The following is a 25,509-nucleotide window of genomic DNA, read 5'->3' on the forward strand; positions in this document are numbered from 1 at the left end:
CATATTAAAATGATATTTTTTATTTGTCCACCATTTAGATAACTAGTGTTTGGCAAGGTATGGGGGAAAGGGTGTTGTCATGCACTGTTTTTGTCTTTTTGGGAGGTCAGGTTTGGCAGTATCAAATTTAGTATTGCAATACCCAGTAGTTTCACTTTTAGCAATCTTATAAAAGATAATCGGTATGCAGGTAAAGTGATGCCTGTTATGTCATTGCAGTAAGTAAAGACTAAATTTTATTAAGGGAATTAAAAGAAAATTATGATACACCCATAACCTGTAATATTATGTAGTTATTAAGAATGAAGTGGTTATATATAGACAGAATAACCTTCAGGATACATTATTAAGTGAAAAATTGTTACAGATTAACATATATGGAAAATCCATTTATGTAAAAAACATAAAATGTAATTTTATAGATGAAAAGACCTAGAAGGGTAGACTATTCTGTTTGGGGAGGTATGTGGGAAAGGTACCGCAAATTCTTCAGTATGGTTTGAATATTTTACAGTGAGACTGAACTTACTATTATATAGTCAATAAATTATCACTATAGTAAAAAAGGATCTAATATTTTGGCTTTTATATGTTTTGTTAGGATTGGTCCAAAGGAAGATTTTTTCCACTGTTTGAAATGTAACTTATGTCTAGCTATGAATCTCCAAGGAAAACACAAGGTATATAATTTGGTTTGTATAATTTTAAAAGTGTTATAATATTTTTGAAAATCAGCTTAAATCTTAATATGTTTTGAAAGCATGCTAATTCCCAGATATAGCCAAGTGCAGCTTTGTCTCTTTTTAAAAATATTAGCTTCAGAATATCTGATATGCAATTCTTTTTATCCTCCATAGTATAAGTAGTGTAGGAATACTTATATTAGTTATTAGCCTCATGTTAACTACTTTTAAATTAGTTTATAGATTCTTATTATTGTTACTGCTTTTAAGAATAACTTTAAAATGCCTAGTGCAGAAGAAAGATTGAGCAGGTTAGCCTGTTAGCATAGTATTCTAAGGAAATTCAGAAAATATTTTTGTATTTCCTTTTTTAATAAAGATAAATATTTAAAAAAAATTTTTATTGACAAATCTTCACACACATACAGTCCATACATGGTGTACAATTAATGGTTCACGGTATCATCACATAGTAGTGTATTCATCACCATGATCATTTTTAGAACATTTGCATCACTCCAGAAAAAGAAATAAAAAGAAAAAAAAGACAAAACTCACATATCCCATACACCTTACCCCTTCCTCTCAGTGATCACTAGTATTTTAGTCAAATCAATTTATTTTACCTCTTATTCCCCCTATAATTTATTTGTTATCTATATTTTTGTACTCATTCTGTCCATATACAGGATAAAAGGAGCATCAGACACAGGGTTTTCACTATCACAGTCACACTGTAAAAGTTATATTGTTATACAATTGTCTTCAAGAATCAAGGCTACTGAAACACAGCTCAACAATTTCAGATACTTCCTTCCAGCCACACCAATACACCATAACTAAAAAGGGGATATCTGTATAATGCATAAGAACAACCTCCAGGTTAGCCTCTTGACTCTGCTTGAAATCTCTCAGCACTGACACTTTATTTTGTCTCATTTCTCTCTTCCCCCTTTTGGTCAAGAAGCTTCTCAACCCCATGTTGCTGGGTTGCAGTGAATCCCAGGAGTTCTGTCCCTCATTTTCAGGGAGATTTACACCCCCGGGAGTCATATCCTGTTCGGGAGAACAGTGAGTTCTCTCCTACTCAGTGAGAACCTCCTGAGTTGGCTTAGAGAGAGAGGCCAACATCTGAGCAACAAAAGAGGTTCTTTGGGTGATTGTTAGGCATAATTTTAAGTAGGCTTAGCTTCTCCTGTGCAAGAAACCTTATGCGTTTCATAAGGGCGAACCTCAAGATCAAGGGCTCAGTCTGTTGGTTGGGTTGTCCCCACTGCTTGGGAGAATATCAGAAATTCTCCAAATGAGGGAGTTGAGTATTTCCTTCTTTCTCCCCAGTACCCCAAGGGGACTTTGTAAATACTTCTTTATTCACTGCCCGTGTTGTTCTGGGATATATTGGGGCATCACACTAACTTGGACAAACCAACAAGATCTCATGCTCTATTCAAGATTCCATGTATTTATGGTGTTTGCTTTAACTGATCATTCAAGTTAAATCAGGTAATGTACTACCCAAATATAAATTTTGCACCAACTGAGCATCTCTCCTTTTGGTCTCACTCAGCAGTTGAAGTTTTCATTATGTGGCCAATACCATCCTTTACCCTGTATTGTAATCTATCACGATCCTATCCAGATGAGCTTCATTTATATCTGTGGTCGAAGGTGAATCTCTTTTTCAACATTTTTTTTTTTTTTTGCATGGGCAGGCACTGGAAAACAAACCCATGTCTCTGGCACTTTTTTCAACTTTTTCAGCAGTTCCTGTAAGGGCAACTACTAACTTTCATAGTTTCAGAGCTCTTACTCTGAGTCTAAGATATCACATTAAGACCTGCAGTTCTGGGAGCAACCACATTATATAGAAACAGCTCAGTATCGCAGAATTTAGGAATAACAATTACAATTTGTGAATATATGTGACTGCTGTAAGAGCTTACAATCTAGGACCCTTTACGATAGACCCTAACCTGATACTATGCTCAACTTCAGTTCACTGAGTTTTTATATTATTTTTAGTCCATATGAGTGAGGCATGATAATATTTGTCTTTTTGCTTGACATTTCATTCAACATACAGTTCTTAAGCTTCATTCATCTAGTTGCATGCCTCACAACTTCATTCCTTCTTGTTGCCACTCAGTCCGTTGTATGTATACACCACCATTCCCCCTTCCATTCCTCAGTTGCTGTACCCTTAGGCCACCTCCATCCATTATTGCCATAAACACCAGTTTGCAAATATCCATTTGTGTCCCCACACTCAGTTCCTCCATGTATATACTGAGCAGCAAGGTTACAGGATCAAATGTCAACCCCCCCAGCCTTCTGTGAAACTACTGCACTGCCCTTTAGGGGGCTGTACCTCTCAGTTTCCCTACAACCGTGAATAGGAACATCTCATTCTCCTCATTTTCTTTAGCATTTGTTTCTCTTTATTCATTTTTAAAGTGTTATTCGCGTATCATACCGTCCAACCTAAGTAAATAGATATGCCTTTGCCACCATAATTATATGAAGACATTTCCCTTTCTTCCACAAAGAATCTGTACCCTCCCCCATGCCTCTCTCCCCACATTGACATTTAGTTTTGTCACAATGCCTTTATTACATTTAGTGGAAGCGTATTACAACATTACTGTTGACTATAGACCCTAGCTTTCATTGATTGTACTTTTTCCCATATACCATCCATTTGTAACACCTTGCAATGTTGACATTCATTTACTCTTCCTCATGCAAAAATGTTTTTATCATCATTGTACACTCTAGGCATTCAAAAGTTATACCGTGTCAGTCTTTATCCTCTATCACTCCTTCTGGTGTCATATGTGCCCCTAGCCCTTCTCCCTCAGTCACATTCATATTCAACTTTATTCAGTGTACTTGTATTATGCTACGATCAGGTAATATTGTGTTAATCTATTTCTGTATTTTTACAGTCAGTCATGTGGCACAGTCTGTATTATTTCAGCACCAAATACCTAATCTCTGCCTATTTCTATCTCCTGATAACCTGTGTTTTTAACTTTAACTCTCAAAGTTCACTCATTCATGTTAGTTCATATTAGTGAGACCATACAGTATTTGTCTTTTTGTTTCTGGCGGATTTCACGCAGCATAATGTCCTTAAGGTTCATTTGTGTTGTTACATACTTCATGACTTTATTCTGTCTTATAGCTGTGTAATTTTCCATTATATGTATATACCACAGCTTGTTTAGCCACTCGTTGTTGATGAACATTTGGTCTGTTTCCATCTCTTGGCAATTGTAAATAATGCTGCTGTAAACATTGGTGTGCAAATGTCCATTTATATCCTTGCCTTTAGTTCCTCTGAATATAACCCTAGTAATGGGATTGCTAGAACATATGGCAATTTTATACTTAGCTTCCTGAGGGAACTAAAGTGCCAAAATGCCTTCCAGAGCAATTGTAACACTTTGCATTCCCACCAACAGTGGATAAGTGTGTCTCTTTCTCCATATTCTCTCCAGTACTTGCTGTTTTCTGTTTTTTTGATAATGGCCATTCTAGTGGGCATCAGATGATATCTCATTATCTCATTATCTCATTGTGGTTTTGATTTGCATTTCCCTAATAGCCAGTGAAATTAGCCAGTGAAGTTGAGCATCTTTTCATGTGCCTCTTAGCCATTTGTGTTTCTTCTGTGAAGTGTCTGTTCCTGTCTTTTGCCCTTTTTTTTTTTTCATGGGCAGGCACGGGAATTGAACCCAGGTCTCCGACTTGGCAGGCAAGAACTCTGCCATTGAGCCGCTGTGGCCTGTCCTGCCCATTTTTAAAATTGGGTTATTCTTCCTTTTAAGGTTGAGTTAAAGAATCTCTATATTCTAGATAGTAAATGATATAAATATTTTTAATCTTGATGAGGAATTGTATCACAATTCCAGACTTTTTACAATTCTTAAAAATTTTTTTAATGTAAATCTAATAATGTATCAAATGTACAGTACTATTCTACTACTTTAAGAATTTAGAATTTAGAAAATAGTGAAGCCAATGGGGGTTGGAGTAGTCAGAGTGGAGTATAAATGGCTTTTGTATTGATACAGGAATTCTAGATCAGGGGCAACGGTGTACATAACATTTTGTGTAAGTTTTGAGAGAGACAGACAGACATTGATTGGAAAGAAAAGTACTGAAAATTATTTGCTTGGCATTGTTGATTCATTAGAGATAGTAAGTTATTGCAGAACTATAGATATTAGATAATAATTGGCCTAAAATAGTATAGTGGTGCAGGACATTAATATGAGCAATGAATATATAGGATATGGTGGCAAACTATTAGGGAAAAAGAATGGTGAAACTGAGTAAAGAGGACCCCTAAGTTTTTTAGCCCTGGCTTAATATGCTTAATTAATTGTGAATTTGTTAGAGATAAGAGATTGTGTTTTGCTTTATAGACTTGAGTTTGAGGTGATAGCAAGATAGTGGAAATAGCCAGGGGATGATAGCTTCTTATAGATTACATTTCTGTGGTGCTTATGGACTCCAAAGCGTGTGTAGTGTGGTGCGTGTGTAAATGTGCACATGCACGCATGCACAAAAAACCAACTTGTTTTAACCTTGCCACAACATTTGCATCTTATCAACTTGATGCCATTGATTACGGCATGGATACATTATGATTCCAGAGTTCTGTGTGTAAAGTGCCACCTTAGAGTGAATGGAAAATGTATTAGTTTTATCTTATAAATAAAGAAAATAAGACTAAAATAGTGGTGGCTTCCCCAAGATCCTAAGATTTAGTAAATGGTAGGGGTTGGATTACAATCCAGGTTTTTTAATTTACTACTTTGAGAGCCCCCACTCCCATTCTACATCCATAGTTTGTTGTCTTTAAAAAAAAAACCACTGTATTTTCTTTTGTGGTGTTTTGTTGTGTTGTTTCTAAGTTGTATATCATTTTATTATCTGTATTAATAAACAGTCCTACCATTTATGCAGGTACTTACATTATAAATCTGGCAGTCATCCGTGGCACATTGTTGTCTCTTACCTCTCCATATCTAGACAGAGCCTTGTCAAGTTAAGGACAGGCTCTTTTCAGTCAGCCAGAGTTCAGACTTAGCTCTCCATCTTATAAGCATATAACTTTCAGTTACTTAGCTTCTCTAAGCTTCAAATATTTCCTCTATAAAATGAAATAATAATTATATCATTTAGGATTGTGTGAATTGTGCTAATACAGATAATATGCATAGCATATGACATGTAGTAAATCTCAATAAATATTAACTACTACTTTTATCAATGTTATTATTAAGTGGTTTAAGCCTATTAATTTGGGTCAGGGATTTTGAGTAAAATACATATAAGATCAAAAGGTTCATAACCTTGTTAACTCCAGCTCTTAGATAAATGTCTTGACTCACTGAGTCAGTTTCCTCCTCTGTAAATGGAGATAATACTTTGAATAATTAAGATTTATTGAGCATTTTCACTGTTTCAGGTAGTGTGCCAAGCCTGAAATAGTTGTGAGAATTGAATAACTGTTAAGAAATTCTTATCTGTCTGACATATAAGAAGCATATATTAATGTTAGTTATTATTTTTAGTGAATTGGTTGTTGTTTCCTTTAGGGTTACTTTTAATTATTGCTGTTATTTTATCTGACAACTTTGTCTGTTTAAACTTTTGGTAATGTGAGCTTCTTTTTTAAACAGTGTATTGAAAATGTTTCCCGGCAGAATTGTCCAATATGTCTGGAGGTAAGCTTAAAATATGACTTTCTTGGTTTTTACTTTGGAAATTTCCTTTCTTGAATTTAAAATATTTGGATATTTATATAATCTTCATACAAGCACTGATATTTCTTTCCTTTGCAGGACATTCATACATCCCGTGTTGTTGCTCATGTCTTGCCATGTGGGCATCTTTTACATAGGTAAAGTAACTTGGTTTTTTTTTTTTCTCAAAGATGTCTAAAAATAGTGGAGATAGTTTTTGTCCTACTAAAATAATATTGTGTTTTCTTTCAGAACGTGCTATGAAGAAATGTTGAAAGAGTGAGTGTTTGTGGGATTTTATAAATTATGATTGTAAGCTGTCTTTTTGTGTGTGGGGGGGATGGGGGTGGTGGGCAAACATTACTGTTTCTTATATTGTAATGGGCATGATAGATATTTATATTGAGATAGGGCAGATAAGTAGTATTAAACTGGGAAAGCATTTTGGGTGATATAGGACTACAACTTTGTCCCCATGCCTTATTCCCACAACTTGAGATAAAAATCTTTTGTTTTCTGCATCTCATAGCATTGTAACAACACTAGAAATATTTCTCAAAATTCTCCTAAGATGTTATACTGTTCCAATTTAATGACCTGCTAAAAAAGCTGTAAAGAATTCATTTCAAGCTGGATAGTTTATTGTGGGGGAAAATGTTAAAATGAGATGAAAATAGTTAGGGAAGGGGAAACTGTGTCAGTGTACGTTGGTCCTGCAAATTGATGAGCAGAAATTCAGATTTGATACAGTAGCCAGCTATTGTAGGACAAGCTTTTTCAGAATTTTTAGAAAGGTTATATGATCTGGATAATTTTTAAGGAATACAATCTCTCTTTTTGTATGAATGGACTAGGAAATTGAGACTGTTCAGTTCGTAGTTTAATTAGTTAAGAAAAATGTATATTTACTGTACATATTCTTAATATCTCCCCATTTTAAATATCTGAGGGGATAAAAGTTAGGTTTAAAATACACCAAGATGCTAGATATAATTTAAAACTTCTATATTATAAAGTTTTCCAGGTTACCTAACAGACTGTCTTGTACAATAGAAAAATGCATATCTTGAATAGCTTATGTGCCAGTCAGTTTCATATCCTTGTATCTGATTTGATATACTCATTAGTTAATGTTTGGAAAATAACCTTTCTCTTTCTTCTAGAGGCTACAGATGTCCGTTATGTATGCATTCTGCTTTAGATATGACTAGGTACTGGAGACAGCTAGATGATGAGGTAGCACAGACTCCTATGCCATCTGAATATCAGAACATGACTGTAGATGTGAGTATAATCAATGTTGAAAAGTATTTTCAGATTCCTTGTTGATGTTTTTGTGTTTATTTTTTCCCTTTTGCTCAAATTTTGTCTAAAAAATACTGCTGTAACAAATATGCCAATGTGATTACTAATGGGGAGGACAGTAATCTTTAAATTTCAGTTATTTTGAGCTTAGACCACGAAAAAAGTGTCCTGTGAATATGTTTATGCAGTTTTTTCCAACACTAGATGGCAGGCAAAAACTCTATTTGGAATTTTTTACATACTGTTTGCTAGAGTTAGTATTATATCTGAAAAGAGGTGGATCACTCTTCTGATGTTTTTTTTGTTTAATTCTTTTTAATTTTATTTCAGGAGAAAAGTTTGATTTTTGAAGATGGTTACTTTTTAGTTTATGATGTTTATTATCCTTTGTATTATTTAGACTTTCATTTGGCCTTAGCCTGTACCCTAAGCACATAAAGTATTTTTGGTGTGTTTTGCCCCATGGAGTATCTTTTTTGTATTAGTTGAGAGGTCCTGCTGTCTTGAGTTACAGATGAGAATTAGAATTAGAAAGCTAGATAGCATTTTGATGCTTTAATAGTTTTTGAACATATTATGAATTTTCTCACCACTTTCAGTATAATTCCAATATGTCTACACATAACAATAAAAATGATATAACAAAGCCAAATAATTTTTTTTTTGTTTTATTCACACTCAAGTGCCTCATAATTCATGTGATAGTTGATTGTTAATAAGGGCAATAAAATATCACATTTGGAATACTGATAGTCATGTGAGGTTTACTAGAGGCTGATGTGTGCTATCATTTCATGTAGACAAATTTTTTATTTTTATTTTTTATTGATATGCATTATATAGTCACATACCATGTGATCATCCAAAGTCTATAATCAGTGGTTCACAATATCATCATATAGCTGACCACAATTGACTTTTTTTTCTTTTTTGTGAAAAAAAACATATACAAAAATGTAATACATTTCAAAGCACATTGCAACAATTAGTTGTAGAACAGATTTTAGAGTTTGCTATGGGTTACAGTTAAACAATTTTAGGTTTTTACTGCTAGATGCTATAAGATTCTGGAGACTAAAATATATATCAATATAATGATTCAGCAGTCATACTCATTTGTTAAATCCTACCTTCTCTGTATAACTCCACCATTACTGTTGATCTTTCTCCCACTCTTTAGGGGTGTTTGGGCTATGCACATTCTAGCACTTTCATGTTGGAAGGGGTTGTCGATAGTATAGGATAAGGGGTTGGAACTAGCTGATGTTCTAGAGAGGCTGGCCCCTCTGCATTTCAGGACTTATCTGGCCCAGAGACCCATCTGTAGGTTTTAAGTTTCTGGAAAGTTACACTAGTGGATGGAACCTTTGTAGAATCTTATATAATGCCGTAGGTGTTCTTTTGGATTAGCAGAAATGGTTTTGGTTGGGGTTTGGCAAGCTGTGATAGGTAGCAATGTCTAACTGAAGCTTCTAGCTTGTGTAAGAGTGACCTCCACAGCAGCCTTTCAACTCTGTTTGAACTCTCTTAGCCACTGATACTTTGTTACACATCTTTTCTCCCTTTTGTTCAGGATAGCATTGTTGATCCCATGGTTCCAGGACCAGGCTCATCCCTGGGAGTCATCTCCCACACCTCCAGGGAAACTTTCACCCCTAGATTTCATGTCCCATATAGCAGGGAGGGCAATGGTTTCACTAGCAGTGTTGGGCTTTGAGAGAGAGGCCACATCTGAGCAGCAAAAGAAGTGCTCCGAAAGTAACTCTTAGGCATACCAATCGGTAGGCTAAGCTTCTCCGCTATATACACAGGCTTCACAAGAGCAGGCCTCAAGATCAAGGCTTGGCCTGTTGATTTGAGTGTCCCTGATGTTTGACACGGCATCAGGGGTTTCTCTGCTGGTAAAGTTTAATAGTTCTATATTTTTTCTCCCATCCCTGAAGTCATGTAGATAATTTTTTAATAGCTTTGAGATACAATTGACCTATCATACAGTTCACGTATTTAAAGTATACAGTACAGTGGTTTTATTATATTCACAGGTATACAAAAACCAGAACAATTTTAGAGTATTTTCATGACTCCAAAAAGAAGAGAACCCATACCCATTAGTAGTCACTCCCCATTTTCCCTAGCACCTTACCCTAGGCAATCACTAATCTACTTTCTTGAATGTAGATCATTTTTTTAAAAGAATTATTTTGCAAGTTATCATTTAGAGCAAATTAAAAAATTTTATGTTTATTGTGGAGTGGCTATTCTAAAACAAAAGCTTTTCTTCCATAGTAATGTGTTTATTTTGAGGTTAAAACCTTTTTTTTTATTTTTCAGGAGTTTAGTTAGCTTTAGAAGAGGTTAATTTCTAAATGGCACCTTATTGCTATTTTAGGGAATCGCCAAGAACCTCTCTTTACTTGATTTTAGGAAGTACTCTCTTTGGACTTTAATTCATACCTGAGGCATAGAAGACTAGGAATTTAGTATATTAAAGAATAAACAAAAAAGTTATAACTTTGTAAAGTGAATTTCTAAGTGTCAATAAAAAGAAATAGTAGACATTTTTTATGTTATTTTGAATTGTGTTAGATGTTGATATGATTATACCTAGGATAATTGTCTTGCTAGTAGTATTTATACTATTTGGGAACTATTAAAATGAGCCTCCTTGCTCAAATTTGCTTTTTTCTTTTCTAAATTTAGAGCTTCCTAAATGGCCCCTTAGATTTTTCAGTGAAAAAATAAGGTATTTCTACTTATGGGATGGTTTAGATCTATATTTGTTGTTTTCCCATATTCAGATGATTTTCAGGGAATTATTTTGAACAGACAATGCCATCTTGTACATTAAGTTTTAATATGCTTAACTTGAATTCATCTCTCCACTTTTCAGATTCTCTGCAATGATTGCAATGGACATTCCACAGTTCAGTTCCATATATTAGGCATGAAATGTCAGATTTGTGAATCTTACAATACTGCTCAAGCTGGAGGATGTGGAATTTCACTAGATCAGCAATGATCAGCCTATACTACTGGAAAACTCAGCATTTTCTGATATAGAAAAAGACTTCCCTTAGTATCCTGTTGGCATGATGTGTTACAATCCATGCATTAGAATTGATGTGCTTTGTATAGTGTCACAGCATAAAATTATATTACAAGTATGTAAGGATTCAGGGTCTCTTTATAGAATCATCATAGCTCTGTGTTGGATGACTGGTGCTTGTGTTTTGATTGAAAATTCCTTTAGTGTCAATTGTTTGGAAGCCAATGATGTTTGTCACTGAAATTCACGCCCATAAAAGAATTCCATGGGACTTAATGCTTTATGTGACACTATGCACGCACAGTTCATTTCTAGTTCTTGATAGAACTGCACTTCATTCTCAGTATTCTTGATTTTTAAAGGGCTGGGTGTGCTGTAATGAGAATAGGCTCTATCGTAACTATTAAAATTGAATTACATAGCCTTTAGAATTTTCAAAAACAGACCTTTGAATCCTTTAAATGTGAATTTTGATGAATAGTTAATAAAATTATATTGAAACAAGTGTTTTATAGAAAGTTTTTTCCAGCGTTGTCCATTTTTTACTCATTTAGAGCAATATAATTATTTTTATAGTGTAACAAAAGAAATCTCCTTTTCTCTCTCATGAAGTGTTTTTCTGTAAGAGTAGTTGGGAAAAATATTTTATAACATCATGGAACTCTTCCAAGGCCTTAAGAAAAGCATTGACATTGAAAATAATTTTGTTTACGTTGCCCAAAATGAATTCTTCAAAGAACAATTTATTTACTCATTCAGGAAGTGCTGAGGGACTCTTACATGCTGGGCGCTGTTCTAGATGCTGCAGAGAGCACAGTGAACAATACACAGGAGCATCTCTTCTCTCATGGTCGCACATTCTAGTGTTCCTCATACTTGACCAGTTCATTCCTTGTTCTTCTTTATGCAAGCCTTAGCAGTCTTTGTTGTAGGTGGATGGATTCTTCCCTAAATGCATGAAAGTAGGAATGGATGGGTGGGAAGGCATGATCTCTGTAATACTTTTGGGGGGCTTATGTAATTAAATATACCTCTTAATTCACAACCAAACTATCCAAACATGCTGATGAGCCAGATAGCTTTTAAATAGTATTCTAGTATCCAGTTTAGCCTATTTACCAAAAAGTTTTGGTTAGGAAGTAAATGTATTAGATATCAGATATTTAGCAAGTACCAATTATATTTCTAACTTTGAGCTAGCTGTCTCCTGTGATTAAGGAAGGTAATCTTATAATTAGAAATCCTAACATTTCTGGTATATTTCTTTTGTTGAAATCTCTACTGCATATTAAAATCCCTCTGCTGGAATAAGGTAGAAATTTTGGTTTCCGGTTTGGTCTCAGATCTTTATTCCATCCTGCACATTATCTTTCCTGTTCTGTTCTTCTTTTTCCTTTCATCTCTCCTTGGCCTGAATAGAGCAGTGGTGCTGGCCTTGATTTGGAGGAGGAATGGGTTATCTTGCCAGATGTTAGAAGTCAGTGTACAGATAAGCAAGGACTGGTTTTCCTGATTGTTTTGGTTGCTAAAGCTGCCAGAATGCAATATACCAGAAATGGGTTGGCTTTTGCAGTGGGGATTTATTAGCTTACAGATTTACAGTTTCTAAGGTGAAAATGTCCAATTATGGCATCAACAGGACAATGTCTCTGTCTGCGCCTGCTCTGACGTTTCTCTTGGCTCTGGCTCCAAAATCTTTTCTCTTTTTTTTTCACATGGGCAGGCACCGGGAATCGAACCTGGGTCTCTGGCCTGGCAGTGAGAACTCGACCTGCTGAGTCCCCATGGCCCATCCAAATCTTTTCTCTTTTAAAGGATTCCAGTAAACTAATCAAGACGCACCTGGGATGAGTAGAGTCAAGGCATACTGATAATTGGGCATGCCACATCTTCATGGAGATAATAAAAAAATTTCACACCAAATTGTTGAATCAGGATTAAAATAAATGGTTGCTCCCATAAGACTGGATCAGGAATAAGACATGGCTTTTCTAAGGTCCGTAATACTTTCAAACTGACACAGAGATAATAATAAAATGATTGTTTTCATTTTGAGCCACTAAATTTGAGGTGATCTGTTACCTGGCAGTAGTAACTTAAACATGAAGTTAAATCCATCAATCAAAGGGGCTGGAGTAAGAGAGTTAACTGGTAGCATTTCCAAAGTCAAAACTAAATAGAGGAGCAGCTGCTGCAGCTGGCAGGTGGGTGGGGGCGGGCGGGAGCTGACCACGCACTCGGCCTGGCTGGCGCAGCGCGGACTGCGGCCTCGGGGCAGCGGGCGCCGAGGACATGCGCTGACTTGGTCCTGGAAAGTCCCTGCTATGTGGATATTTGTTAGCAATGACTGATGTGGAAACTACATATGCAGATTTGATCGCTTCAGGAAGAACAGGTAGAAGAAATGCAATACATGATATCCTGGTCTCCTCTGCAAGTGGCAACAGCAATGAATTAGCCTTGAAATTAGCTGGTCTTGATATTAACAAGACAGAAGGTGAAGAAGATGCACAACGAAATTCGACAGAACAAAGTGGGGAAGTCCAGGGGGAAGCAGCAAAATCCGAAAGCTAACACCCCACTTTGACCTTCAACAACTCCTGAGGATGTCTCAAATCTCCAGGCCTGGCTGGAATGCATTTGCTTCCATGAGTGCAAAGGGGAGAAAGGAAATGGCTGCGCTGCATTGCAGGCACCTGCTCGTTATCATGTTAAAAATGGGGGCAGAGGCTGTGGCTGCAGACAGACTTTTCTCTACCTCTGTCATGAGCAATGGTTGAACATTATGTGGCTTGTGTTTGGATGTCGTTTTTGTATGGATCCTTTCACTTGACCATATGATGAGATGCTTGTAGAGAGCAGCACTGACACTAGATGATGATTCTTCCTGTAGCTCTGGCCCCTCACAATGTCAGGATTTAATTGTGTCTAATCGCAAAGGGTTGATTGAACCCCAGAGTTTAATGATCTCTGGTGCAAGTAGTCACCCAGTAAAAGAACCATCCAGAAAGCAGTTTTTAGAATTATGTATCCGTGTGTTACTGCTGTGTTCTTTACACTGTTTTGTATCGTACAGTATAGATGCTCAGCACTGCCCCCTTCTTTAATTGCTTATGAAAAACAAAAATGACGTATGTTACTGTGAATTTTTATACCACTCATTTTCCAAAGGGCTGCCTTTTTTTTTTCTTTTGCACACTGTGGTGGTGTACACAAGATAGAACATACGTATACATTTTTTAGCTCAATCTTTCCCCTCAATCCTATGTGGTGAGTTAAGTCTGACTGATTTATCAGGACCCCTTTGCTTTCTTACACAAGCATTAAGAAATATCCATTAATGTGAATATTATCTGAATTCAGTCTGTCTAATGACTGCACAGACAGGAATTCAACCTGTCAATTTTTGTTTCTTCCTAAGTGGAAAGCTTTCCTCAACTTTTATTTTAATCATGAGAATTTGGGGGTAATGAGAAGCTGGGAAAGAGAAGCCAAGATAATACTATGCTAAGAACTGGAAATACTTTGTTCTCATGGAATCAAATTTCTCACAATGCTGTATGCTATAATTCACATTTGGAGGGCAACTTACCTCCTGAGGCTGCAAAAGATGGAAAAAAATGATCTCCTTGCAATCATGTGGACACCAATCACAAACGTAAAAGCCCTTGTATTGTGTTTTTCATGTCTTTTTTCAGCCCTATCAGATCCAAATGTTATAAGGCACTTTTTAATGTTTGTAAACTTTTACTAATAATTAGTGTGAATTGCATTCTGATACAATAATAATCATCATTAGAAGCTGACAAAATCTTCCTTAATACTGTTGATGGCCTCTGCTGTGTTTTGACATCATGGTACTTATTATATGGACATTTTCTGTGAGCTGTGTAATTCTTCTGGTCAGTATTATGACATCATTTATCAGTGGTACTAAATAAGGAACCGATAAAAAAAAAAAACTAAATAGAAAAGAGTTTGGACATGGAAGAAGGATTCAAGGTCAAGGATGGTGGGGCCAGCAAGGGAGTCCATAATGATGCATGCCTGGTTAGAGTTCTACTTTTGTCATGCTTATGGTTCCTAAAGATGTGCCCACAGTTGTGGCCTCACCCCCGCTTCTAACTTTTTATTATGAAAAATGTCAGTGCTAGTTTGCTAGGTGCCAGAATGCAATATACCAGAAATGAAATGGCTTTTATAAAGGGGAATTTATTAAGTTGCAAGTTTACAGTTCTAAGGCTGTGAAAACGTCCAAATTAAGGCACCAACAAAAGGTTACCTTCACTCAAGAAAGGCCTGTGAAAGTTCAGGGTTTCTCTTTCAGATGGGAGGCCCCATGGCAAAGTCTGGAGCTTCCTCTCCAGGCTTCTTGTTTCATGAAGCTCCTCGAGGGGAGTTTTCCTTCTTGATGGAGATGCCAAAGGTCTCTGGTTGTATGGACTCTGTTGGTTCTGGTGGCCTTAAAGTTTTTTCTAAAATGGTTCCCTCTTAAAGGTCTCCAGTAAGCAACCACACCTTGAATGGGTGGAGACACATTTCCATGGAAACCATCTAATAAAAAATTACCACCCACAATTGGGTAGGTCATATCTACATGGAAACAATAAGAAAGATTCCACCCAGCAATATTGAATGAGGATTAAAGGACATGGCTTTTCTGGGGTACATAATAGCTTCAAACTGGCGCAGTACTGTTCTGGTTTGCAAGTTGCAGGAATGTAATATACCTGAAATGGAAAGGCTTTTAAAAAGGGGAATTTTTTTAAGTTGCAAGTTTACAGTTCTAAGGCTTGTGAAAATGTTCAAATTAAGGCAAAGCTATAAAAATGTCCAAATTAAGGCATCCGGGGAAAGATACCTTGGTTCAAGAAGGTCGATGATGTTCACGGTTCCTCTCTCAGTTGGAAAGGCACATGACCATGTCTGCTAGCTTTCTCTCCAGGAATCTTCAACAGCTTACCCTGGGCTCCGTGCATTCTGTTGGCTCTGTCAGTTCTGTTGCTTCTGACTCTCCAAAATGTTTCCTCTTTTAAAGGAGTCCAGTAAACTAATCAATCAAGACCCACCTGGAATGGGTGAAGTCATATCTGCATGTAATCAAAAGATCACACCCACAATTGGATGTGTCGCATCTCTGTGGGGATAACTTAATCAGAACTTTCTACGTACAATATTGAATCAGGATTAAAAACAATGGGTGCTCCTACAAGATTGGATCAGGATTAAAACATGGCTTTTCTGGGGTACATATTTTCAAACCAGCACAATGTCAAATATGCACAAGTGAAGAGACTAAAACAATGAATCCCCTATTCACTGCCCATTTTCAACATGATCAACTCTATTTATTTTTAAGCATCCCAACATACAAACACAAACATTCTTACCATATGATCATTCCGTTCTTGATATATAATCAGTAACTCAAAACACCATCACATAGTTGTATATTCATCACCATGATAATTTCTTAGAGCATTTGCATCAATTCAGAAAAAGAAATAAAAACAAAAAAACTCATACGTACCATACCCCATACCCCTCCCTTTCATTTATCACTAGCATTTCAATCTACTGAATTTATTTTCACGTTTGTTCCCCCTATTATTTATTTTTAATCCCTTTGTTTTACTCAACTGTCTATACCGTAGATAAAAGGAGCATCAGACAAGGTTTTCACAATCACACAGTCACATTGCAAAAGCCATATCATTATACAATCATCTTTAAGAAACATGGCTACTGGAACACAGCTCTACAGTTTCAGGCACTTCCCTCGAGCCTCTCCAATATACCTTAACTAAAATGTGGTATCTATATAATGCATACGAATAACCTCCAGAATAACCTCTCGACTGTTTGGAATCTCTCAGCCATTGACACTTCATTTTGTCTCATTTCTCTCTTACCCTTCTTGGTCTGGAAGGTTTTCTCAATCCCTTGATGCTGAGTCTCAGCTCATTCTAGGATTTCTGTCCCATCTTGCCAGGAAGGTTTACACCCCTGGGAGTCATCAACATGATCAACTTTTGACCAACCTTATTTACACTCACTCTTCCTCCTCACATTTTGAAGCAAATGCTAGTCATGATATAATTTCATCCCTACATATTTCACATGTAGTGCTAAAAGATAGGACTCTACAGACATAACCCCAGTTCCATTATTATACCTCAAGCAATGAACAATTCTTAATATCATGCTTACATTTATACACATACATGTGTAAAAATTTTGATTGTTTAAATTAGAATCCAAATTTCTCAATAATACCAGTGCTGTCAAATAGTAATGTGAAAACAACCTAGAATTTTAATTAAAAATGCAAAAAGTAAAATTTCTTTTAATACTCTACTTAATCTAATATAAAAAATATTTCAACATGTATAGTATACAAGTTCTTAATGAAATATATTGCTTTTTTTAATTGCCAAGTCTTTGAAATCTGGTATGTATTTTACATTTATATCACATCTCAATTTGGATTAGCCACATTTCAAGTGATCATTTGCCATATGTGGCTACTGAATTGGACAGTGCAGATCTATTCATTGCAACTGGTTTACGTGTCTCATACTTCTTTTAGTCTGTACGAAATCCCTGCTCTTTTTTCCTTGTAATGTATTTGTGAAAGAAACTGGACTGTTTGTCCTACAGAGTTTCTACATTCTGGATTTTGCTAATTGTATCCCTGTGATAATCATCTATTATGTTCTTCTAGTCCCTGTGTTTTCTGTTGGTAGATAGTATGATCTAGAAACTTGATTAGATTTATGGTTGTTTTTTTTTTGGCAAGACAGCTATTAGGCTATACTGTATTCTTCCATTAGGAGGCACATAGTAATTGTCAGGCATTAATTATCATTGTCTTAGATCCATTATTAGAGATTGGAAAAACGGCAATAGCCTCTCATTCACTTTTCATTCATTAACTGGAATATTAGTTTGAGGAGAAAATTCCTCTCATCAAATTGGTAATGTAAATAACGATTGCATCTGATGTTTTCATTTCATAAATTCTTGTTTTAAAATTGTATAAAAGTCAATGAAAATACCTACTTCTTAGTTATAGTGGGAGTACTTTGCAGATTAGTTTTTTAAAAATATCGTTTTTTGTCACTTACAAGAGTAACACATGTACATGGCAAAAAAAATTATGTGGAAAAGGAGAAAGAAGAAGTGAAAAAAGTGGTTTTTATTTGCACCACACAAAAACAACTCTGAATGTTTTGGTTTATTTCCTCACAGTCTCTTTTCTAAACATTTAAAAAATGCTCTTTGACGTCATAACGTAATACATATTTATATTCTACTTTTTTACATAACAGAGTAAACATATACTTGTAATATTAGTTTCTTTGTGAACATTATTTGAATGGTTTGTATAATATTTCTATTTAAAGATGCTTAGCACTTACTGTCCCTGATTTTTCTTTTATGAATATGCTGTGATGAATAGTAATGTGCATCATTCATGGCCTGTATTTAATTTGCTATCTTTAGGAAATGCAACTTATTTAAGAAAGGTTAGTGTGCACAATCAAATAAGGACTCCATAAATCTGAGGACTATTTATTCAATCACCAAATACTTACTGAGCTTCTGCTATGGCTCTATTCTAGGTACTGGGAAAACAGTGATAAACAATAGGGAAGGTTAATGTAAATAGGTTAGTGTGTTTTGGGGGAGACAGACAACTAAACAAATGAATAAAGTTATTTCAAGATAGTGATAAATACTGTGAAGAAAATAAATCATAGAGGAGCTACATTAGAAAGAGTAGCTGGTTATGGAGTCTCTGGGTAGATACAAGTTTTGAATAGCTGGAAATATGGATAACATTGATGAAAAGTAGAGTATAGGGCATCAAAGTAGGAGAGAGGACATTTTAGAATTAAAGGAGATGTTCCAAAGAGAATCTTAAAGTGAGTTTGCTGCTTTCAGTCTGCTGGCCACATGAAAAGATGCTCAACATCATTAGCCATCAGGGTAATGCAAATTAAAATCACAATGAGGTACCACTTCGTACCTGTTAGGATGGCTATAACCAAAAAAGTCAATAATAACAAGCATTAGTAAGGAACTGAAGAAATTGGAACTTTTACACACTGCTGGTAAGAATATAAAATGGTATACTTGCTTTGAAAGACAGTTTGGCAGTTTCTCAAAAGTTTAAAAATGGAGTGAACATATGATCCAGCAATTCCATTCCTTTGTATATACTCAAGAGAAAGGAAAACATATGTCCACTCATAAACTTGCATATTCTGTTCATAACATCATTACTTAGCCAAAAAGTGAGAACCATCATATTGTATTCCCATACAAGGGAATATTATTTGTCCATAAAAAGGAATGGAGTACTGATCCATGCTACAGCATGGATGAATCTTGAAAACATTGTGCCAGGTGAAAGAAGCCAATCACAAAGGACCACATATTGTATGATTCCATTCGCATGAAATGTTAAGAATAGGCAAATTCATAGAGATCGTGGTAGATTGGCGGTTGCCAGGGGAGAATGTTGAGTGACTGTTAATGGTTACGGAGGGTGATAAATGTTCTAAAATTGATGGCACTAATGGTTGCACAGCTCTGCTAATATACTAAAAACATTGACTTGTACATTTAAAATGGATAAGTTTTATGATGTGTGAATTATGTCTCAATAAAGCTGTTACTTGAAAAGAGCTGCACTCAAAAAAGTTTCCAGAAGAAATGACATGATATAATGTCTGGAATTTGATTCAAAATAACTCATTAATAAGGGTTGCAATGTAGTTGAAATGAGATGGGCACTGATTTGATCATTGCTGAAGCTGGGATATGTGTTTAAGAGGGCTCACTATAGGATGCACAAGTGGTTCAGTGGTAAAATACTCACCTGCCATGTGTGAGAATGCTTACCTGCCATGGGTTCGATTCTGGCCCATGCACTAAATAATAATAATAATAAAAGGTTATTATATTATTTCTCTATTTTTTATATGTTTGATGTTTACCATAATAAGCATTAACACTGCATATACATATTTATTTATAGCCCTTCAGTTCTGGGATAGCTATTAGTAGGTTATAATCATGACATTTGGAAATACCACAGGTTAATAGCCAGGCTTCCAGAGGCAGTCTGCATATTTTACATTATGGCTGTGTGGTATTACCTTGGGCAGGCCATGTGACTTCTTCCTATCTCAGTTTCCTCATCTATAAAATGAAATGCTCAGGATACTGCTTGGAATTTAGCAAGTGCCCTACTTTGCCAAAGCTGCCAGAATGGAACACACCAGAGATGGATTGGCTTTTAATAAAGGGGATTTATTTAGTTAAAAACCTACAGTTCTACAGTTCTTTCATCTGAGGTTCTCTGTTACATGGGAAGGCACATGGTGACATCTGCTCACCTTCTCTCCTAGCTTCAGGGATCAAGTGGCTTTCCCTGGGGCGATTCCTTTCTGCACTCCAAAAGTCTGGGTTGAGCTTGAGTACTGATATGACATATGCTGAGCTGCTTGGGCTTTACTGCATTGAGCTCTCTTTTGATCTCCTCTGTTTTAAGCCTCCAGCTAATTAAACTAAACACTACTCATTGAGGAAGTCATCCCCCTTAGCCAAGTGCAGATGTAATGGTCCACAGATCCAAGGTGACACCTGAGCCTAACTACCACAGTAAGCATTATGTAAGTTCATCTTTTCATTAAACGAAGGGAGGGAGGAAGGCAGGGAGGGAGAAAGAAAAACCTTGACAAAATGAGAATACCTCTTGGGAAAAGAGCTTCCTTTTTCCTGCCAATGCCTCAAAAAAGCAAAACAAAAACAAACACAAACCATGAACTAAACCAAACTGGACTTACACAGCAACCTTAATCTCTTATATTCGCCTATCCCTCAACTGCCAACCTAAGAATAGTTTCCATCACATAACTTAAACTGAGTCACTTAGCATAATAAAATTTAGCATATCACCTCCTTTACTACTTTCTCCCTCCACTCAAAATTAAACACCACAGAGAATAAACTTACCCCGATACAATGACCAACTTGAGGATTCTATTGTAAGTCCAGTACACTAACCTAGGCTATTAAAACAATCCTTCAACCTATTTACAAAATAGCTCCACTATAAGAGCCTCAGAAATATTACACACACTGTTAGATTCCTCTTCTTGAGGTAGTTCCAAGCCCCTTTTAAAAAAAGTTAAAGTATTTTTCTATACTACCACTGAAGAGTAACTATCATTGAAGGTCTACAACTAAAATCCTCATCTTCTGATTCCCAGGCTAGTTTAATTTTCTCATTTGGATCATACAAACTAATCTAAAAACTAGAAATACATACAGAGGTGAAGAGTTGCACACACACACAAAAAATGAAAAAAGCATAAAAGGAAATCTGTAAGTGGCATCACACTAACAGTCTAAAGACAAAAAAAATTTACTTGGTTTATCAAAGCTATAGATATTTGAGGAAGTTTTAAAGAAATCAACAGCTTATAAAAATAGAATAAAAACTAAGAAACTAATATCATCTCATTCCCTGTTAAAAAGGTCTTCCAAAATGTCACGTCCATAAGAACTCATGTTTTGTTAAACATTTTAGGTAGATTCAAATACACGACAATTTTTGGACTGATCCACTTTTCTTTGTGACTTGGATTTGCTTTAGGGAGATCAGCAGAAGAGTGCTCAAGGTAGGCCATGGACCCTTGAGGGATTTCAGCAGGCATTTTTTGTGCTATACATTAATGTCATTCCTCACGTGCTGCCAATGCCTCAATTTTCTCAAATGTTTTTGAACCAGGGCATCTTTCTGCTGTCATTCATTCCTTAGTTCTGAGACCTTTTTTTTTTTTTTTTTTTAAACTTTTTTATTGTAAAATATACACACAAAGAAAAGAAAGAAAAAAAAAAAGATAATTTCCAAAGTACATTTATCAAGGAGTTACAGAGCAAATTTCAGAGTTTATTCAGATTTTTCCTTCTAGCTGCTCCAAAACACGGAAGGCTAAAAGAAATATCAATACAGTGATTCGGCACTCATGTTCATTTATTAAATCCTGTTTTCTCTGTTATAACTCCTTCTCCTTTGATACTTCTCCCAATCTGTAGGAATCTTTGGACAATGCCCATTCTAAATTTTTCCTGTTGATAAGGGGTGTCAACAGCAAGGGATAAGATAAACCCACTAAGTTTCAGGAATTGTCTGACCTAGGGACCCTCTGGAGGTTATTATCAGAAAAATAGATTTAAGGCTTGAAACATGTATAGTCTCAGTTAGAGCCCTAGGTGTTCTTAAGCGTTAACAATAATGATTTTGGTTGGGGTTTGACAAACCATAGGGATTAGCAATGACTAGCTGAAGTTTGCATAAAGGTAGCCTGCAGAATAGCCTCTCAAATCTATTTGAACTGTTTTAGCCACTGATGCTGTATTTTGGTACACTTCATTTCCCCCTTTTGTCAGGAAAGTATTGTTGATTCAATGGTGTCAGGACCAGACTCATCCCTGGGAGTCATGAGACATCTTCTTTGATAACTTGCTCTAGTTTCTGGAGAGATAACTGTAATATTTTTTTGTAGGAAAAAAATTCTGTCTGTTTCATAATATTCAGGAATTTCTGGATACACTGAACCACGTAGTCCTCACTCACCAGAGAAGCTAAGCAATGCTCAAAAAATGACTCCAATTTGACTACCAAGGTACTTTTAGAGGTTCCTGGAGCCTCTGGCATGGTCTGAAGAAGTGAAATCTGGCCTGAGAGTCCCAGAGAGGGCACCAGAGGCCAAAACAGCTGCCTGGAGAACATGTCTCCCAGTGGAGCTACCATTTCTGGAATGAGGATATACTTTCTTAGGTGCATATGGATAATTCTCCAGGATAGACCACACAGTGGGTCACAAAACGAGTCTTCAATTTGAGAAGATTGAAATCATGCAAACCATCTTCTCTGATCGTAGTAGAATGAAGCTGCAAATCAATAACAGCCAGAGAAGTGGAAAATCTACAAATTTCCAGTTTGGAAGTTAAATCACACTCTCTTAAACAACAGTCAGTGGATCAAAGAAGAAATTGCAAGGGAAATAAGTAAATATCTTGAGACAAATGAAAATGAGAACACACATCAAAATTTATGGGATGCAGTAAAGGCAGTGCTGAGAGAAAAATTTATAGCCCTAAACACTTACATTAGAAAAGAAGAAAGAGCTAAAATCAAAGACCTAACTACCACCTGCAGGAACTAGAAAAAGAAAAAAAATAGTAAAGATTAGAGCAGAAATAAATTAAATTAAGAATAAAAAAACAATAGAGGGATATTACAAAACCAAAAGTTGGTTCTTTGAAAAGATCAATAAAATCGACAAACCCTTAGCTAGATTGATAAAGAAAAAAAACAAAGAGAAAAGATGCAAATAAATAAGATCAGAAATGAGAGAGGACATATTACTATTGACCCCACAGAAATAAAAAAGGACCATAAGAAGCTATGAACAACTGTATAGCAACAAATTAGACATGGATAGCCTACACTGATTCAAGTGGAAACAGAGGATCTATTCTATTACAAGTAATTACAAGTAAAGAGATTAAATCAGTTATCAAAACCTCCCAGTACAGAGAAAAACTCAGGATCAGATGACTTCATAGGTAAATTCTACCAATCATTCCAAGAAGAATTAATGCTAATCCTGCTCAAACTCTTCCAAAAAATTGAAGGGGAGGAACTCATTCTATGAGGCCAACAGCACGCTAATACCAAATCCAGATAAAGATACTACAAGAAAAAATTACAGATCACTTTCTCTTATGAATATAGATGCAAAAATTCTCAACAAAATAATTGTACATTGAATCCAACAGTACATTAAAAGAATTATACACCATGATCAAGTAGGTTTTATTCCAAGTATGCATGGCTGGTCCAATATAAGGGTGGTTCAACATAAGAAAATCAATTAATCTAACACATCACATCAATAAAACAAAGGAGAAAAAATCACATGATCACTTCAATTGATGCAGAAAAGGCATCTGACAAAATTCAGTATCTTTCTTGATAAAAATGCTTAGAAAAATAGGAATAGAAGGAAACTTCCTCAACATGGTTGTGGTAGTTTGGAGGCTGCACCCCAGAAAATCATGTTCTTTTAATCCATTCCTATTGCTACAGACCTGTAACAGGTGGGAACTTTTGATTAGGCTATTTCAGTTGAGTCTGCCCCAGAGTGGGTATTAATCCTCTTGCTGGACTCCTTTTTAAGAAGATGAAAGACAGAACAAGCTCCACAAATTTAGAGAGAAAGCCGCAGTTGGAGAAGCTAAGAGATGAAATTAAGAGAAGCTCACAGAAAAGCCCCAGAGAAGCCGAGAAGGAAGCCACTGAAATCAGAAGCTGAAAGCAATGAAACCCGGGAGAGAAGGACAAGAAGAGACCAGCCATGTTCCTCCTATGTGACAGAGGTGTCCCAGATGTCGGGAGTCTTTCTTCAGGAAGAGGGTATTGTCGTGTTGCTGCCTTAATTTGGTCATTTTTACTGCCTTAGGGCTGCAAACTTGTAAATCCCCATTGTTAAAAGCCAGTCTATTTCTGGTATATTGCATTTTGTCAAGCTTTAACAAACCAAAACAATGACAAAGGGCATATGTGAAAAATCTATAGCTAAGATCATATTCAATGGTGAAAAACTGAAAGCTTTCACTCTAAATCTTGAATAAGACGAGGATGCTCACTGTCACCACTGTTATTCAACATTGTACTGGAAGTTCTTGCTAAAGCAATTAGGCAAGAAAAAGAAATAAATGGCATTCACATAGGAAAGGAAGAAGTGAAACTACTTGCAGATGACATCATTCTATTTATAGAAAGTCCAAAAAAATGTACAACAGAGCTACTAGAGCTAATAAACAAATTCAACAAAGTGTTGAGTACAAGACAAACTTGCAAAAATCAATACTAGTAATGAGCAAACAGAAGAGATCAAGAAAAAAAATCTCATTTACAATAGCAACTAAAATAATCGAATATCTAGTAATAAATTTAACCTCTTGTATCCCTCTAAAGTCCAGGGATGGAATAAGTGTAGAAAAGACACGCTGATTTGACTGGATTTAGGTACTAAAGTCTGAGGAAAACATTCAGACTTTGGAGTTTTTTTAAACACTCAGGCACAGGTTTACTTTGTCTCTGTTCTTTATAAGAGATACGTTGAAGAATCTCACTGGCTTTAGCAGTTGGTTCAAAGGATTTAATTGCCCTGTCATGAGTGTAGTGGGGGTGAACTGTCATTAACGTTTATGGCCAAAAGGATGAGTTATGTCTAGCACCAATAAAACAGTGTTTTAAGTTGTTTCAGGGAGTGGCCCATCTCAGTTTATGTGTCATGGGTATATTGCTAACAGTTGTAATGTGCTTGCTCAGTGGTTATTATTACTAATAGTTGAAGTACGAAAGTTTATGAAGGATATTCCAAAAGAAAATATAAGCAGTTATCTCTATATTCCTTTTCCCCCCATTTGCATTTTTTAACTGGGAGAGAAAGGCTTGACACTGTGTTTAACAGAAGGGAATGGTGGTGTTCGGAATTGCATTGAGAATAGTCTGCATCATTTCTTAGAGGGAAAAGGTTATGAATTGTTGACCGAATGGATAGATTCTTTCTTTTGACTGAACACTCTATATGCAGTTACCTATTTACCTGACTTCTCTGGCAAAAAACCA

The 25,509-nt window shown here is 35.9% G+C and overlaps 1 protein-coding gene and 2 pseudogenes across 1 annotated transcript in view; 2 read left to right on the forward strand and 1 right to left on the reverse strand.

Moving 5' to 3' along the window:
• Positions 1–11,308, forward strand: part of RCHY1 (ring finger and CHY zinc finger domain containing 1) — a 34,360-nt gene extending 23,052 nt beyond the window's left edge. Inside the window, exons 4-9 of the mRNA XM_077143157.1 lie at positions 602–680; positions 6,377–6,421; positions 6,539–6,597; positions 6,692–6,718; positions 7,603–7,723; positions 10,635–11,308. Of these exons, the coding sequence (XP_076999272.1) occupies positions 602–680; positions 6,377–6,421; positions 6,539–6,597; positions 6,692–6,718; positions 7,603–7,723; positions 10,635–10,763 (460 nt within the window). The 3' untranslated portion in view covers positions 10,764–11,308. The remainder of the gene's footprint in view (positions 1–601; positions 681–6,376; positions 6,422–6,538; positions 6,598–6,691; positions 6,719–7,602; positions 7,724–10,634) is intronic.
• A 1,738-nt stretch (positions 11,309–13,046) lies between these two features.
• LOC143667975 (cAMP-dependent protein kinase inhibitor alpha pseudogene) lies at positions 13,047–14,826 on the forward strand (annotated as a pseudogene).
• Positions 14,827–21,370: 6,544 nt separating this feature from the next.
• Positions 21,371–22,706, reverse strand: LOC143668225 (mediator of RNA polymerase II transcription subunit 28-like; annotated as a pseudogene).
• Positions 22,707–25,509: the final 2,803 nt, after the last annotated feature.

Source organism: Tamandua tetradactyla, chromosome 24 (assembly GCF_023851605.1).
Source record: "Tamandua tetradactyla isolate mTamTet1 chromosome 24, mTamTet1.pri, whole genome shotgun sequence".
Lineage (NCBI taxonomy): Eukaryota > Metazoa > Chordata > Mammalia > Pilosa > Myrmecophagidae > Tamandua > Tamandua tetradactyla.